The following is an 18593-nucleotide window of genomic DNA, read 5'->3' as shown; positions in this document are numbered from 1 at the left end:
CTTTAAGGGCTAGGGAATTTGACTGAATTTTGCTCGCCGAAGGATAACAAATAAACGAAATATTGTCTTTCTGCTGCTAATACATTGTCATACATTGTAAAGAAAACTCAGGAAGCGCAAATGGTTTCAAGTTTTTATTCAGTAAAATATTGAATCCAGTTTATTTTAACAATGCTGAAAAAAGGCCCTTGCCTCCACACAAAACAACACAACTTTCAGATGCAGAGGCTGCTGTAAGTGCACCTTGTCAGGCCGCCCACACAATAGATGACAGAGTGACGGTAGAGGTGGATAATATATTTTAAAAGTGCTCAAAGAAGGTTTTCATCACCAAAATTATGTTACAACAGAAAAACAATAAGCAATATTTCTCTTGTATTTGGATTTGAGGTATGTGATGGTTAGTGTAAACTTTAAAAAGGACAAGAACATGTGAGTGTTCAAACAAATACAAGGCACTTGCTTTTTAAGAATCCACCAGAAGTGAGAGAGAGAGAGAGAGAGAGAGAGAGAGAGAGAGAGAGAGAGGGAGAGAGAGGGAGAGAGAGAGAGTGAGAGAGAGAGAGAGTGTGTGTGTAAGAGAGAGATACCTAAAAAGGCTACCCGTTGCTCACATCCCATGGTAGGTGGCAAAGATACATTTTGGCACTGATGCACCAATGGTTTGTGGGTGAATTTGCATATTCACATCTTTTGTTTGCACCTTGAATATGTACACTCTTGAAAGAGGCCTTGCAAATGGTCTGCATATATAGCTAAATATCCATGAGTGGGACACTATGGCATATTCCTTCTTATAAACCGAAGGATCACTACCTCGTTGTACATTGCACCCATGCCATAAAATGGCTGCATTTTCTATTACTTTACACTTGCATGTCACAGTTTGCAACACACCAACCATTTTGCTCACTAGATGAATTTGCAAAACAGCAACTTGATAAAAACAAGTATTGGTGATAATCCGGACTAATAGGTAAGATAAGAGCACCTCGCTTTTATGCCATCCAGTCAGGCATTCTGTGTTTATTCACTAAAACAAGAAGAAAAATTGAGGCATAGGAAAATGTAGAAAATCTATCAAACATTGGAAAAACTGAAATCGAGTATTTCTGATTTCTAAATTCTGATTGGTGCGATTTAATATACATTGTTTTCCATGTTTTGCAATTTTCATTATCACTTGGTTCCTAAACGCACACCACTTGGTATTTTTCAGTAGTTCAGCAAAAGCAATCTTACTCTCCAAAATAATAGACAACAACCTCCAACTAAAATCAACTTATGACTTTGTAGAGATTCTCAAGGCACACCTAAACCCAGATTCCCTATAAGCCTATGTCAGTTTTTGCACTGTTGTATTGATCTGTCAGAGTCTGTAACTCCCCTTTTTTAGCAAAATGCAAAAATTGGATCTCACAGCTGGTCACTTATTTCAATAATGCTAAAACTAAAGCACCAAGAACTGTCGAGCATGTCCTGTTTTTGGTGTGGACACTATCATGGCAGCGGTCTCCGGCCAATTATGGCCTACGTTATTGAAGAATTTGCGTCAAGGTGCCACAGCGTCCTGCACAGCCTCACTCTTCTTAGTCCAGGTTTCCATGACCCCCTTGGGCAGCCCGCCGTTCAAAGATGAGTGACAGTTCCAGTTCACTTAAATATTTTTAACCACCTACATGCCTTTTCGATTTGTGAATCACAGAGTCCATGAATGAACAATCAAACCCTGGGACGTCTGTCCACAAATCGGCTGCCCTCGTTTTCTCAACTGCGCTAAAATCACACTGCTCCTGAACTAGATTCTTGGAGCGCCCATCTCGAATCCTCCATATCGAAAACTCCTGCATCTTTACGCCTTGCAGGTCTTCGTTACAAGGAGCTCACCTTGCTGCTCCTTGTCTGTACGTTGATTGGCAAGAAAACCAACTAAAGATGGTGCCCACAATCAGAATTCTATTGAATCTAAGAGCTCCTCTGAATTTTCCACGCCCAGTGAATCGTCCAAGATGGCTTCTGGGTCTATTGTGAACCCCTGGCTCTTCAGGGCGAGGTGGGCATTCATGAACTTCTGGAGGTGTTTGGAGGTGTAGAGCCAGTGATGCTTCAGGACATCCTCCATTTCATAAAATTTAGACTGCCTGGCATTCATTTTCCTGAAACGTCTGAAGAGCTTGTTACCGGATTCATTGCCTTCACTCGCCCAGGCACCGATAGACCCATCTCGTTCAATTATCTCGGGCACGTGGGCTAGTGTCTTGTGGAAATAATTTGTGATTTTGCCCTCATACCGGTACTTGAACTTGGTTGAGAGAAGCTCGGCAAAGCGTTGAGAGTTGTAGCTGTACTGGCAGAGGAGCTCTGGGCACTCTTTGCTCGGGCATGAGGAACGCCAGACTGGCTTCATTTTCATGTAAAGCTCCATGAGTTCGCGTAGAGCTGCCCGCCGTTCCTCAGAGTGGACCAGTTCACAGACCGCCTCAACGGTCTCCTGGGACATCAGTTTCCGTGCAAAATTACCGTTCATTCTCATTATGGGCTTCAAGTTCATCTTTTTCCTCAGATGCTTGTCCAGAGTCGACTGCCACCTCTTTCTCTCTTCTTTTGAGGCGTTGGGGTTCTTGAAGACCTCCCCAATTTCGAGTTGGAATATCTTGTAAAACTCAGCAGCATTGCCAATGTCGCAGTGCAGGGCATCGATCGAAGGGAGGGTCTCAATAAAGGGCTTGGCTGAAACTCCCTTCACTCGGTCCCGCAGCTCGTCGACCGACTCATGGTGTCTGTTGGACCGCCAGATCTCGTAACGCTCAAGGTTCTCCTTGTGACTCCGAGTGATGGAGTGGAGTACAATGTTCTGGGAGGCCTCAAGGCGTGTCGAGTCACATAGGGTACAGATATAGACTGAGCCAGATGCCTCTAGTCCTTCAACTTCTCTCACAAGCTTCTCATCATATCCTGTGCCCCTGAACACAAACTTGAATGTTCTGAGGATGCCACCAAGCTCAAGCATCAGTTCACTGCCTTTCATGGACTCTCTTTCTGCTATCAGCGGGCTCAAGATGGCGGTTAGTGTCTCATGGTCAGATTCATCAGCGAGCATGAGGCACAAGGGCTTGCAGCACAGCTCTGAATTTGGCTTGCTTTCTTCGAAAATCCTCACATTGTCTTTGTTGTGATGGACGGCAATGGTCATGATGGTGAAGGAGAACCGGACTGCCTTTTCTGGAACCGGTGGTCCACAGCCGTGCTTCTCACTAACATCACCCATCCCATCACAAGACTCCTTGACGACCACCGTGAATGGACCGCTGAGGTAGTCGTCCAGCTCATGAGCTTTCAGGCCTTCCAAAATGTCCTCCTCCATGTCCTTCAGAGTGGACACTAGTGCGACGTCGTACCTAAACCGTTTTGAGATGGTGTCTACAGGGTATTCATCGACAGACTGCATCAGACCGGATAGCCCATTGATTATGCCTACTTCTGTGTTGGAAGATACATTTTGCAGAGGAGGCATCCATTCAAAAGGGTGGTAGCCTGGCAAGAGGGCTTTCTCGGCTGTGCGGAGAGCATGCAGGGGCTGGAAAATCTGGCGCCCAGTGATGGCCTTCACGGTCCGATACATCTTGTGGTACTGACTGCAGCTCAGGAAGGTGTTTACTCTGATGGCCAAGCACACAGACGGGTGAAGGCCGGCTCCACGGCCCTGCATGAGGGCTTCCAACTCGTCCGCCTGACGGTGCTCGTTTCTGGCTCTCAGGGCGAGAAGGAACAGTGTCAGGCACACTGACTTCACGTCGCCGCCCTCCTCCTTGTCGGCAAAGTCTTTGACCAACATCTTCAGCTCCCTGAGGCGATGCTTCTGTGCTCTGCGGGTTAAGGTGAGCAGGTGCTGCCGAGGGCGCCCCCCTTTGTTGATGTGGGCATAGGCCTCTTTCCCTTTGATCTCTTTGTGGCTGCAGATATGCTGATTGTACTTGGCCATGGTGACCTCCTCACTGCAGTTGTCCACTGTGCACCTCAAAACCAGCGTACTCAAAACATTTTGGAAGGATTTCACTGGGGTTGCAAGATCTGTAGGGAAGCAGGGGTATTTGCAGGTGGGGCAATAGCTGCCCATAAGCCTCAGGCACTTGAGGAGGCAGATTCTGCAGAAGAGGTGCTTGCAGGTAGTCTGCACGGGGTCCGCCAGGATGTGCTCACAGACTGCGCATGAAATGGACTTTATAAAGTCTGCGGGATAGTCCACGACGAGGAGATCTGTGCCCAAGTGAATCTTCTGGCAGTTTGCAATCTTCTGAATCAAGATTTTATTTTTTTGTAGTAGTTTCCTCTTCTTGGCTTTTATTTTCCTGGTCTTTTCGGCACTCATCTTCAACCTCTTGGCTAACTGTAGGCTTGATTGAGGTGCCATCTTTCTTTTGAGGCTTTGCTTGGCAGTGCGGCAGACCCCGCAGTTCGCTGAATGTGGCTGCCACTGAACTGCGCCGTTCCGGGGGAAATAGACCTCACAGGGCGTGCTGCTGAACCTCTGTTTGATGATGGCCCTGCAGTTGTGGCAGAAGCACGTGGGGTGGACAGTGTCCACGTCCCCTCTGACGTCGATCTTGAAGACCTTTGCGATCAGCTCTGGCCAAGACGTGACCTTCTTCTCTTTCCTTCGCAGAAGCTCCTGCGTCTCCTGGTCCACAGGCCCATGCACTGGATTTCTACGGCTGTCTTGGCCAGTCTTGAATGATGTCCCACAAATGCGACAGAGCTTCTGTAGTCTGTCGGCGTGGACTTCCATCTCTCTCAGGTGTGCGCGGTGGTTGGTGATGTTGGATTCCTGCAGTGCAGCTTTGATGTTGGTGAGTGGTTGCGTGACTTCCACCGGTGTGGTGGATAGATTCAAGCCAATTGGAGGAACTTCTCCTACAGAGGGTGGGTCCTTCACTTCAGCCTGTTCTGGAGCTCCGGAACTCTCCACTGCAGCTAGTTCCAGGGGGGGAGGCTTCTCGACTTCCTCCTGTTCCACAGCTCTGGGGTCCTCCGCCTCACTTTGGTCAGAATCAGGAAGGGTTTCAGAGGGCGTCTTCTCAAAGGAACGGACCCGGAAGAGCTTGAACTTCCATTCTGAGAACTTGGAGTAGGGGTGCCGGATCTCAGATGGTATGTTCTGCCGAGGAACGCTGGAAGGAGACGCCGCCATCTTCTCTGGAGCCGCGTTTCCTGAAAGAAACAACATCTTTATTAAATACAAAAATGTAGGGAATCGGTGCATCTTTTATTTTCAGTTATACAGTGATTGTAATCAAGCTCTTTTTCTCACCAACGGCGAGATACTGTCATCAGCCATTTTAGGGATTAGTTTTACGCCATTGAAGCCTAGAAAAAAAGCAGAGTCAGCCGTGGCCAGATACGGATCTGTTAACGGCAGGAAACACAGAGGACGAGCGCAGCAGCCTGCAGGTGCATTTACCACAGAGCTAACATCTAGCGGGGCTCACCAACGAGACAAAAGAAGGACGAACACCAACAGGAAACATGGAGCGGAGGAAGGAACAAGACGGAGGAAAGTGGAATGAGGGTGGTGGCGGCGTGCGGGGATGGGCATGGGTGGGTGGTCGGGGGGCGGGATAGAACCAGAGAGTTACAGGAGGACAACAAGAGAGGGGAGAGAGAAAACAAGGTGTAGAAGACAATAACTCCTTAAAGAGATTCTTGAGAAATAGAATGTATTCCAAATCGAAGTTTATTGCAGGTTTCCAATCACTGGAGGAGCGTCTCATCAGCCAGGAGTCCAAGAGGTAACTGACTCACAACGGACACTTGGCTTCAGAAAGCGACTCCACATTTGAATCAATACATAAATACATTCTGTGCACATGCACAGGCATGTGTACACTAAATAGAATAACTAGCTCACGAGAATAGAATGCTCAATGACCAAGATACAATACACTACATTACCTTCCCCCTTATGCAAATACAGAAAAGAAAACAAAGAAATAATTAAACAGTTAAAAAGATATAAACTCGTTGTATCTTGTAGGAGGTCTTCTAATTCGACCACTACGACTGTAAAACGGAACTGCAGTGGAAACTACAGTATCATGAACAGGGGAGGAGTTATTAGAAGTAACAGGTGCTGCAGAGGGTAGCTCATTACAAGCTTGGAACATTTTTGGTTGGAGCCAATGCGACCAATCGCAACCCTCTTGTGTGGATAAATTTTTTCTCTTAGAAATAAGGCCAGCTTGATCTGCGGTCAACTTTGCCAACTGTCTCACGTTCCACCAACCCTTGTCTCCCAGAAAAACTGCATTTTTACTGACTTTAATAATTTGGACAGGACTTGAAAACATGGACAAGCCTTTTGCAACCTTATAGGGTTTCTTAATCATAACCCAATCTCCCACTAACATTTGAACATCTTTTACACATTTTGATCTGTCGTAATTTTCTTTCATTACAGTCTGTTTCTGTTTGACTGTAAAGTCCACATTATCACTAATAGGAGGATTTTGAACGCCCTCCACTTTCCTTAACCAAGTAGGAAACAAAGGGGAATGAAATTCTCTTCCCCGCAACAATTGAAAAGGGGACACTTGAGTCGTACAATGCGGTGAGACGTTATAGTTCCAGATTTTCTTTTCCAAAAATTTAAAAACATCCACACCAGATGCTATGGCTGTCTGAATTCCCTCTTTCAAAACTTTATTGCCACGTTCTACTAGACCATTAGATGAGGGTGAATAAAGTGCCACCTTCAATTGTTTCACATCATGTGTTTTCAAAAATTTACACATCTTGTCGGATACAAAATGGGTACCGTTGTCGGTTACTAAGGTTCGAGGGGCTCCTTCCAGCAAGAACAGTCTTTCAAGGAAAGAAATGGTATTATTTGAATCGGGAGCCTCTACAAACCTATAATACATCCATTTAGAGAAATAATCTATTGCTAAGATAAGGTACCTCTTCTCTTCTGGAAGTACTTTATATGGGCCAGAGAAATCTAAAGCTACCTTCTCCCAAGCCATTCCTGGAAATTGAGAAGGTTGTAAAGGGGCCTGGTGTGTCTTCCAATGTTTATCAGACAAAAGACATTCCTCACAACTGTCTACAGTAGCTCTAACCTGTGAGTCAATACCCGGCCACCAATAATGAGTCTTGATTCTCATACAAGTCTTGGTCACACCAAGGTGACCCTCGTGAGCTAACTTGATAATCGTGTTCCTTAAACCACTGGGGGGAACGAACTTATCACCCCTTAACAAAACTCCATCTTTGACTGAGAGTTCCTCTGCCACCTGTGCGAAATTCTTTAGATCCCCAGACAGATTCCTAACATCTGGCCAAGTTTTAGCCGAAAACTCTAAAGCCTGTGACAAAACACCATCCATTTCGCTAGCTTCTTTCCAATCCTTTTCAGAAATGGCTGAACTCCACTCTTCTACAGCATCCACCATAGAGACACATTCCACATCTTCTTCAACCAAGTCATCCTCATCATCTTTGTCCATCAACATCCTGGACAAGCAATCTGCCCTGAAATTTTTACCACCCGTGATGTGCCTTAACTCGAAATTGAATTCCTGCAGTTTAGAAACTAATCTAGTCAGCCTAGGAGAAAGGCTATTGGTACCAGTAACTTTGCTGAAAATAAATGAAAGGGGTTTGTGGTCAGAAAGCATTACAAATTTGCGGCCCCAGATATACATTTTAAACTTTTGGGCCGCCCACACACAGGCTAACGCCTCCCTTTCTATTGTGCTGTAGTGTTTTTCAAAGTCCTTCAAAGATCTAGAGGCAAAAGCTACTGTGTGTTCTTTGCCCTCTACTTGTTGACATAGCACGGCACCAAGCCCTTTCATGCTTGCATCTACTGTAATAATGCACATAGAATCATCCCTAAACGCCTGGAGTGAACGTGCAGAGACAATTAAATCCTTGATTTTAGTAAAAGTCTCATCCAATTCTTTTGTCCAAACAAACTTTTGACCTTTCTTCAATAGTAACCTCAGTGGTTCCACTACTTGAGCGTACCCTTCTACGAATCTGGCATAGTACTCGGCTAGGCCCAGAAACGAACGTAGAGTGTCTTTATCGCTTGGAGGTTTGGCTTCCTTTAAAGCCCTAACGACAGAAAATTTTGGTCTAATGCCAGATTTCGAAATTGAATGACCCAAATATTCTAACTCAGACACTCCAAACTTGCATTTGTCTTCCTTGACTGTCATACCCCTACTGCCAAGAATGGACAACACCTTTTTAAGCAGTACATTGTGTTCATCCATTGTTTTAGCAAAGACCAGAATGTCATCTAAGTATGCTTGGACCCCCACCAGATCCCCAAACAAAGAGTCCATTAACCTTTGAAAAACACTAGCTGCTGAAGCTAACCCGAATGGAAGCCTCAGAAACTTAAAAGTACCAAACGGGGTCACAAAGGTTGTTAATTCTTGAGAATCCTTGGACAAGGGAATCTGATGGTAAGCGGACTTTAAGTCCAACAATGAAAACCACCTAGCGCCGCCCAGATTTGCTAACAGTTCTTGAATTTTGGGGAGAGGGTGACAATCTATTTTGATGTTTTTATTGAGACCCCTGAGGTCCGCGTATAGCCTGATCTCATTATTTTTCTTGCGAGCTACGACGATGGGCGCAACCCATTGGGAGGATTCTGAAGGTTCTATAATCTTGTCCCTAACAAGATCCTCAAGCATCTTTTTGAGCTCTGTCCTGACACTAAGGGGGACAGGGCGAACCTTATGAAAAACAGGTGATGCTCCAGGAATGAGTCTAATTTTGTGTTCTGCGCCAGTCACCAACCCAATTTTATTACTGAACACATCTTTAAACTCATTTAGCAATTCAGTTCTATCAATTTTTGCATCCTCAATAAAGCAAATAGGAAAGTCACGTACTTTGATAGGATTTTCATCTCCTGGGACAAGATATAGACCCATTTTAGCGAGGTCTTTCCAACCCACGATATCTTTTCCTTTAATGGCCACGTAGACTTTTGTAATAATGGACCTTCCTAGGACCTCTACACTTGTTAAGAAAAAGCCTAACATGTCAATATCTTTCTCCCCGAAAGCTTTAGAATTAACATCCGATTGACTTAATTTCACATCTTTTCCCCATTTATCAAAAAATGTAGAGTCCCTGAGTATAGTAATGGGAGCTCCAGAATCAGCCATTACCTGTAATTTAACATTGTCAATTATGGCTTCACACAAAGGTCCCTTAATAGGTTCAGAATCATCGCATTCCACCATCAACATTAGATTATCAAAGGAGTCGCAACAATCATTCATATCTACATAGTTGACTTTGACAGATTTCTTTTGGAATCTGCACACCTTTTGAAAGTGACCTATTTTTTTGCACAAAACACAACGTTTATTTATGGCAGGACACCCTTTAAAATTCCCTATGTGGAATTTGGACCCACATCTAAAACAAAAATTTTGTTTATTTGTATTACCATTAGTCTTACTTTGCCATTTCTCTTTAGCTTCTTTACTAGAAATAGCATAAACACCATCCTCAGACACATCATCTGAAATAAAATTAACTTTAGTGACAGTATCCAGTGCCATGGCCTTAGTAGAGGTTACTGACCTTTCAATACTCAGGCTAAGGTCAATAACCTCGGACAGCGAGGGATTCTTGCAACTAAGAATTCTTTCCTTCACTTTGGTAGAAGAACAATTAAACACAAATTGATCGCGAATATAATTGTCAAGTAAAGGACCAAAATCACAGGTAATAGCTAATACTCTTAGTGCTGAAATATATTCGTCAATTTTTTCATCCTCCTTTTGTTTTCTTTTATAGAAATTGTGCCTCTCTAGCATGATGTTAGGAGACTCTTCAAATTGTTTTTTTAACCTGGCAATAGCTTCTTTGTAAACATTCCATTCACTATCCCCTGAATCGGCAGCAGGAGGAGGAATGGGTACCAAACTCTTAAAAATGCGTTGTGCTGCTAACCCAAGACTGCCAAAAAGAAGAGCAAACTTTCTAGGAGGTGAATAGTCAGAAGTATCAATTGCTAAAATGTGGTTTTCAAATAAGCCAAACCACTCAGACCATAACAAAGTAGGCTTTCCGGGCTTCTCCAGAAAAGGAGGAGGTTGTGTGACCTCTCTAACCGAGGTCATATTGTTAAAGAAAATATTCGACGAAAATAGCAAGATATTTCTTATAGATAATATACAATCAAGTTGAAACTGTGTAGAAACTTAGCATAAATAAACATAAAACCTGTATAATACGAATTTGCTGTAAAAGAAAACTTCGTTAAAGGTTTACAGAACAGTTTAAATACCGCTTCAAATAAAGGCTTCCAACAAAGGCAGATAGTCGCTTGTTAAAAAGGCGTGTGAATCGCCGAGGTCACACGCAGATAATCCAGACGTGTAAAACGTCGACAATACACCAACGTCAACAGTTGAAGTTTTAGACTTCACCAAGATGTCCGCCGTGCGTAGCGTCGTGACGTGAGCGTCGTGACGTGTATGCAGAGGTATCCCAGAGTTCTAGGCGAAGACAGGCGTAATTGGGAGTTCGAAGAGAAGAGTGCGCTGTTGACGTTCCAAAGACGCGATGCCGGAGTTCCAAGTAGACCGGTAAGCGCGTAATTCAAAATAAAATCCTGGAAGTGTCAGGTTTTGAAGGTTCAAGACTTGAAGGGTGCGTTAAACTTCAACCATAAGTTTAAGGCTTAGTAAGGTGACTTCTATCTCCATTCAGAACTCAGTCATACGTCCTCAAGTTGTGATTCACGCTTCAAAGAATCAAAATGTCGAGAAAGCAGTCTCTAATTCGCTCCTCCGAAATAAAACTCGACCAAATAATCCACACGAGCAATAAATCCAATGAATCGTTGGTTCATGACACCAAAAGGTGTGTCGAATGACAAAGCAATCCGATTTCGACGAAGTAAAAATTTTAGCCAAAATAAATTCCTTTGCGTGGGGTCGGTGATGGAAACAAATCCCGATCGTCGCCAATATGTAGAAGACAATAACTCCTTAAAGAGATTCTTGAGAAATAGAATGTATTCCAAATCGAAGTTTATTGCAGGTTTCCAATCACTGGAGGAGCGTCTCATCAGCCAGGAGTCCAAGAGGTAACTGACTCACAACGGACACTTGGCTTCAGAAAGCGACTCCACATTTGAATCAATACATAAATACATTCTGTGCACATGCACAGGCATGTGTACACTAAATAGAATAACTAGCTCACGAGAATAGAATGCTCAATGACCAAGATACAATACACTACACAAGGCAGACGGAGAACTAGAGAAACGATGAGGAAAAGGGGAGAGTGAGAGAAGGAGAACGAGGAGGAGAAAGAGAGGGCGATAGATGGGACAGACAGAGATTGTGGGTGGGGGGCATAAGGCTCCAGAAAAGAGAGAAAATAGTGTAGCGAGGGAGACAGAGGGACATAGAGAGAAATAGAGAAATAGAATAGAATTATGTTGTACAGATAGGGGAGAGGGGATATATAGTAAGAGAGAGTAGTATACAGAAAGCGAGTGACTGGGAAGAGAGTGAGTGTGAGAAGAAAGACAGAAGATGAGGAAGTAGAGCAGGGGAGTGCGAGAGAGAGGACGAGACAGGTGAGATGGTAATAGAAGGGGAAATGTTGGAGAAAAGGAGAGGAAAGACGGAGAAATAAAGAGAGAAGGAGCGAGAGAAAAAGAGATGGACAAAGGAGAGACAAACAGTTGGGAAGGAAAAGAGGGTGGTAGTGTGAGAGAAAGAGGTTTTTTAAAAAAAACAGAGAGATGGATAATCCAGAGAGAAATGGCAAACGAAAGAAAGGGAGAAACAATAAGAAAGAGACGGAGGGGGAGAGGGAAAGGGAAAGGGAAAGGGAGAGCAATAAAAGAGAGCAGGAAAAAAGGAAGGGGGATAGAGTGGTAGGCAGAGGGAGAGATACCGAGTAGAAAGTTGAAAGTGGAAAATGGGGAGGAAAGGTGAAGCAAGGGAGACAAAGGGACACGAAGTTAAAGAAGAAAAACGTGGCGCGACAGGGAGGAAGATAGGGGCACTGAGAGAGAGAGAAGGTGCAAGGAGAGAAAAAGAAAAAGACATGGGCAGTGAGTGTGTGATAAAGAGAGGACGAGAGGGTAGAACTTCTACAAAATAATGGAGTCTCAAGGACTGCAGGGCGTGAGCGAATTCACCACTAGAGGGTGGGGAGGGGGGGGGGGGGTTGACATCCAGGGATGACCTGCACAGGGCGGTCAGTCAGGAGCAGGTAGACTGGGTCTAAATGGCCACAGGCCACGCCCACCCTTTGCCCATGACACCCTGGTCCTTGCGTGTATGTGTTTTAATATGGCTCGCAGAATCTCTGCTGTTCGTGATACCTGTTATTACTTCGCCTCAGCTGATCCAGGACATCCGAGAGAAGACGTGAAGCGGGGATGAAAGGATCATGGTGTCCCGTGTAACCTGAGGGGGTGGGGTAGGGGGTGTGTCAAGGGGGTGACTACTCCTCAGGTGTTCTTTTCACCTGTTGCCTTCACCTGTCCCATCTCCGGATCCACAGATCTCAGAGTCGATGGCCTGTGGACACAGCCAATCAGCAAATCATGCTGAAGGCAGAGCTGATCGGAGCTGCCAGCTTACCACAAGCTATAAAATAAAGTGCATCTACCTCTGAAAGTGCTTCACTCATCACCCGCCTAGCGCTACGCACCCCTAAGTTAACACGACAAACGCACCTCGTTGGGCATCAGACATGAGATTATGAAAATACTGCCCGCAAAGGCTCAAAGCAAAACAAACCAACACGCGTCCACCCACACACCTGTGCGGTGTAGCATGCTACTTGTGTGGAGAAGCACTTAAGCGCCTTCTGTAGGGGTACTTAGCACTTTAAAAATACTGCAGTGTCATACTTCTCAGGCAGAGATAGATTGAGACCGCAAAAAAATGTAAGTATTTAGACAAGACAACCAAATACAACTCCAACCAATGCCCCATGAAACTCCACTACACCGTGTGCACTCAGCCTGGCGCACTTGTGCTACCTGAACTTTGCATAAACTGCATCTGTACAAGCACACATTACCGTAAAGCGCCCTGAAGCCACGAGAGTGTTCAGGGAGTTCCCAAGAGCGCTGCAGAAGCTTAGATGCAGCTCATTGATGCTCTATAAACACCTGCCGAAGTGCACTGTGGGAGCTGGTGATGAGCAAGGGAAGAGAAATCAAGCGGCTTAAACCCCAGTCACTGGAGTCAGGGCCAGGCGAGTCCAGCTGGAGGCGGGACAGGACTTCCTTCCTGGGGGTCAAAGGGCCTGAAAAGGAGCAGGCAGGGAAGTCTGTTCAGTAGGAGGTGTAAATGAGTGTGAGGCACGCACCTTGCCACTCCCGCCCCTGCGGCACAATGCGCACAGAGTCTGCAACCGCTGTTCTGAGTCTCACCCGGTGGTCCCTCCACGCCCCTATGGACATTGTAAGGGCTTGGGTGAAGCTGAGAGGGCTGCCTCGGCAGAGACGAAGAACCTCCTGAAAACAGGGGTGACAATAGGTGCTGAAGTGTCCAACTGAGATCCAGGAGGGCCTGATCCATCTCAGGTTTGAGGGCATCCACAGAAGATACACACACATACAACACATCTGAATAAAACGCATTTACACAACCTGGACCCAGGGAATTCGTATCACGTGTCGAGGAACAAGGGATCCCTCTTATCTTACAACATTTCAACCACTCTATGGAGCCCCGTGAGACTATTCTCACCACCAGCAGCTTCAGCAATCATGACAGTGCGCCTGATGAAATGTATCATCCCTCCCCATGCACCCTTCACCGTCACATCACACCTTATCAGCCTGACATCACACCTTATCACCATTCCTTTGGCATTCCCATCCCTTACCTGCGTTTGTTTTCCCTTATTATTTCCTTACTTTCACGGTACTCTGAAGAGCTGTTTGGGGACACTACATAAAAATAAACAAATATACTGATGACGCCTAAGTCTACTTGTGAGACCGCCAGCTCCAGACATACACTGCCTCAAACACTGCCAGCTCCTACTCAGACTATGATGTCCAGCACCTACTTATAGCATAACCCCTCTAGGACACACTTCCTACTATTCACCAAGAGCAACACATTACCACTGGTGCAAGCCAGGCTCAGTGACTGGTGCAAGCCAGGCTCGGTGACTGGTGCAAGCCAGGCTCAGTGACTGGTGCAAGCCAGGCTCAGTGACTGGTGCCTGGACACAGACCCAGCCCAACCTTCACCAAATGCTGAATCCCTTGGATTCACTCTGGACACCACAGTCATCCTCAAGGAACAATTTGAAAAGAAAACCAAGACAGCCAGAGACCAGCTCTCTCTACTGAAGAATGAGGACCTGTCCTCCCAGAACGCGCTTTCAGAACTGCCTCTAAGCACTCGTAATCTCGCATCTTGACGAGATCCGATCACACCACCTCCAACTTGATGGCACTTCACTGGCTCTCTTAGTCAGCCGTTCATACAACCTCTGTGGCGTAACACGCCTTGAGGGGGCTCCCCTGCAAAGTACATGGACCGCCCACCACTCCTCGGCTCACCACCTACCACTTTTACTAAGGGGGCCTACTGGACCCCAGACCTCCCTTGCACCCCATTCACGGCACGGGCTGCAGAGGGCTTATATTAAGACACTGTACAATGTATGGACCTCAAGGGCAGGAAACCTTCCTTGTTGTTGTTGAAGGAACCTCACCCAGTCTGGTAGTGGCAAGCGTCATCCTTGGATCTCACCCTGAGCTCAACCATATTCCATGGAGCACTTACTATATTATCCTGGTGGGGTCTTAAAAATACCTAGCGGACACAGGTATCCCTTTAATCAAGAGTGGTCCCGGTATAGACCAATGAGACGGGTGTTGGCTGTGGAAAATTAGTGCGTTTTGGTGAACATTATCTGCGCCATCTTGCCTCTTCCCCTGATGCCACACTTTTGTCGTGCGCGCCCGCCATTTTAAGATGCCCCGATCAGAACAAACCCTTTTGCATGCCGCTGGCCCCTGACATAGCCCTTTGCCTTCACTAAGCCTGCACGCTGACCACCCCCTGCTTGCACCTGCCTTGAGTCATAAACCCCTCTTCGGCGCTGCTCTGCCCCCGGCCCTCATCCTGTTCCCAGCGCGACACCTCCCTGCTTTCCTTTCATGATCTCCGGCCCTTAGATGCAAACCCCCTTTTTCCCCGTGTGCCCGTTTTGTCCTCCCCGTTCCCAAGCCGACACCCAGCTCTGCCGATACCATCCTTGCCCCTCCCCGTACAATAGAAAGCTTCCCCCATCAAAGAATCCCCGGGTTGATCAAAGCCCCCCCCCCACCCCATGAGATCCGATCAGACTCCCCACATTCCGTGAATCGGCGGATTATCCAGCTGCGCGATGCTCATCACCTGTTGTGACTAGGGTGGGGACTTTAACTGTAAATGTGTGTGGGAACGGGCCCAAAGGGGAGTTCCGAGAATGTCTTTTCCGCACATCAAAGCTTTAAACATGTATGTGTAATCTGCAATAAAGTCATAAATGTGGATATAAGAGGCCAGGCCTCAGAAATACAGTTAGAGCACCTCAGAACGATACCTTCTGTCCGTTTCGTTGTGTTCTCCTCCGGAGAGAATAAAAAAACCTTGTTTCCTGCTTTCCAGTCTCCAGCGCCTGCCTCTTCATTGATTTAAATAACTAGAGGGTCACAGAGGCAATACCGCCGGGCAAATATCGATTGTCCCCGACCCGATTGAACTTTTTACATTGGCAGCATATAATGTCCTTACACCCTAATCAGTGTCAACATGTTTCAGCCTCTTATATGGCGACTAAGGAAACTACATACCACATCAAATTGTTGTGCACTATTGGTATATTTGCACAGGCGCAAAGTGTTTTATAAATCTGGTCTACATTTTGAGAGTAATTAGCTTCATTCACTGATTCAGTTAACTAAGGGGAGGATTTCAAAAGAGCGAGCTAAAAAACAACTTCCGCTCTTGGTGTGTCACGGAGTGTTATCTTGGGCACATCACACAACACCTTGGTTTATCCATATCTGTAGCAAGAGTATCACACAAATTCCCCAGTATGGACAATTCACACTTATTAGTAATGGAACGCTCTGGGCTTGAGAGTCAGGTTCACAGCTCAGTTGGTTGAGCGGCTGTAATCTATGTGCATGTAGCAGGTCACGAGTTGGAAACAGGCCCAGTTTGCTTTAAGTTATGTATTTTGATGTACGTGTATGCAATGAAAGCATGAGATCTGTGCGTGTGTGTGCGAAGAGGCATGTGCAACTCTCTCGTCACATATATACAGATATAAATGTGTATATAATATGTACATTAGAATATATAGAGAGAGTTTAAGTGCCATGTTCTATTTTCGTGAAAATACTGAATACATTCCAATTGCCTGAAGTCCTTATTTGACAAGGAGCTCTCACTCTTGCTTCCTAGTCTGGAAGGTAAAACTTCCCTTCCTCGATAACTCTTAATACCTAAAGGTGTCCTTTGCAAGTGTAAGCCATTGGCTCCACATCTCACACTAGGGGTGAGACACTCTTTTATAAAGTCATTTAAGAGTCGCTCTGTGCACGAGCCCCACCCACCCAGGTCGAAGAGCGCTGAGCACAGCTTCTTAAGGCTGGATTCAAGTGCTGGTTGGCTTAAGTAATTTTCCTCATTTAATATTATCCAAAAAGAGTTTACAGTTGCCTGGCCCAAACACACACTTGTGCACAGTAATATTACGATCTATATAACACATACATCTTGTTTCCAAGCATAAGTATCGATATCTGTGAAGGGTAATATAGCGAATCTATGCAGAGAGAAGAAAAGGCATCCAACTGTAGATTTGCCCGTTTCTCTTTGCTCTCAGTTTCGCTTAGGAATTAATTTCAACACAAAATAAACTGCGATAAACGTATTTGCCCAGGATCACACATTTTGATACAGGCCTAGTTGGGATTACATTTTAGTTGCATAGACACTCTATCACGAGCCCAGAATCTCTTACCCCAGAGCTACTAAAAGTTGCCATCCACTCACCTTCTCGCCAACCTGCCCCTGCTGCACCTTGGCGCTTGCCAGCGAGAGGCCAACAAGTGTTAATGATAACTCTCTGTCGCCCTGCTCGTTCAGATGTGTTGAAGAGGGGATGCTAGCTGTCTTTTTATCCAAGCTTCCCTGGCCTTGGAAACCTCTCCTGCCAGCGCCCCCATTTCCAGCAGCCAATCAGAAGCCCTCAATATCGCCCCTTCTCACCCACCTACCCCGTACCTTCTGAACTTGCACCTGCTGTTGCAAAGGCCACTCTGCTGTTGTTGTTTACGGTGCCCCCTAACTGCTGTCCTTTGGGGCATGCACAACCGCCATGACCACAACAAGCTGCGCGCTGCAACAGCGACTCCAACACAACAAGTTATCATAGGGTAACCGCAGACCACAAGCCCCCGCCCTCCCCCCCACCTCCCTTCCCCTTCTCGCGCTCCCCTACTCGTCACTTGTCTTTCAGCGTAGCAGCTGATACGCACGTGGCATGGTACTCATCTTATCGGCTTTGCAAGGATGAATGTTGGAGCTGCACTCCCTGGTACTCAAGCCGGTGAACAGCGCACTGAAACCGAATTCTGCAATAGGCGCCTTTACGCGCCGGTCTGTGTTATGCCACATGTGGCTGTCTGGTTGGATGTTAAACGTGACTGAGGTAGAGAGAATAGAGATTGAAATGATTGTAGTGTTTGAGTGAAGTTCTTAAGATAGAACTATTTCTCTGCGGGTACAGGCATCAGGAAACCTGAACGTACAATGGTAGGTTTCCAAACAGAAAGGCATCTCCGAAAATCCTGCAGGGCTGGGTGCTTCTGAAATCTTTTAATAACTGAGGACGAGTCACAGTCAGTCACTTACCTGGCCTGCCCTGTGCCTCAGAAAGGGCGTTAAAGCTGCATCACAGTCACGCACTGAAAGAGTCAGGCACATGTCAGAATGTTGCTTCTGAAACACCAGTGGGGCGGGAGCAGGCCATTGCGCCTGGAAGACCGGCGGGGCCTCCACAGCCACTCAGGTATCAGGCTCCTGAAAGGCCAGTGAGTCTTGGGCAGTCAGTCACATGTGACGCCTGTGTCCCAAAAAGGCTACCGGAGCTGGAGACAACTCACTCTCATGCCAGGCCGATGCTTCTGGAAAAGACAGATGGGTTGGTTGAAGTCAGTCACAACTCAGACAATTAGACAGAGACAATTACCTTAGTTTGTTCAAAGTTGTTTTTGTTAGATCACCAAACAGCAACACTGGCATTTTGTAGTGTTGTTGTGTGGTCTTTCAATTAGATCGTCCATCTTGACGGACTTTCTGGCGTAAATGGACTTACTGGACAATGCATGCTTCACTGGCTCCCGATTAGAAATAGAGTCAAATTTAAAACCCTTTGCATCGTGTACAAGGCTCTGCGAAACATAGGACCAGCTTTTTTCACCAGAAATCTTATTCCCTACTGTCCCCTCAGAACCCTACGCTCATCCAGCCTACAAGAACTTGTTGTACCTCGTACGAAAACTGTCT

General features: G+C 46.0%; 1 protein-coding gene across 1 annotated transcript; it reads right to left on the bottom strand.

The window, feature by feature from the left end:
* Window positions 1–294: 294 nt before the first annotated feature.
* Window positions 295–17155, bottom strand: RAG1 (recombination activating 1). Its single transcript, XM_078684680.1, has 2 exons — window positions 17079–17155; window positions 295–5208 (listed from the first exon to the last, which is right to left on the bottom strand). The coding sequence occupies exon 2, from the start codon at window positions 5186–5188 to the stop codon at window positions 1949–1951; it is 3240 nt and encodes a 1079-aa protein (XP_078540806.1). The 5' UTR covers window positions 5189–5208; window positions 17079–17155; the 3' UTR covers window positions 295–1948.
* Between the last annotated feature and the right edge of the window lie 1438 nt (window positions 17156–18593).

Source organism: Lissotriton helveticus, chromosome 3_2 (genome assembly GCF_964261635.1).
Source record: "Lissotriton helveticus chromosome 3_2, aLisHel1.1, whole genome shotgun sequence".
NCBI lineage: Eukaryota > Metazoa > Chordata > Amphibia > Caudata > Salamandridae > Lissotriton > Lissotriton helveticus.
Note: the sequence above shows the minus strand (reverse complement) of the source record. Positions and strands in the feature narration are given on the sequence as shown.

Coding starts and splice junctions, on each gene's coding strand:
- RAG1 (XM_078684680.1), bottom strand. CDS start 5,188: ATGGCGGCGTCTCCTTCCAGCGTTCCTCGGCAGAACATACCATCTGAG.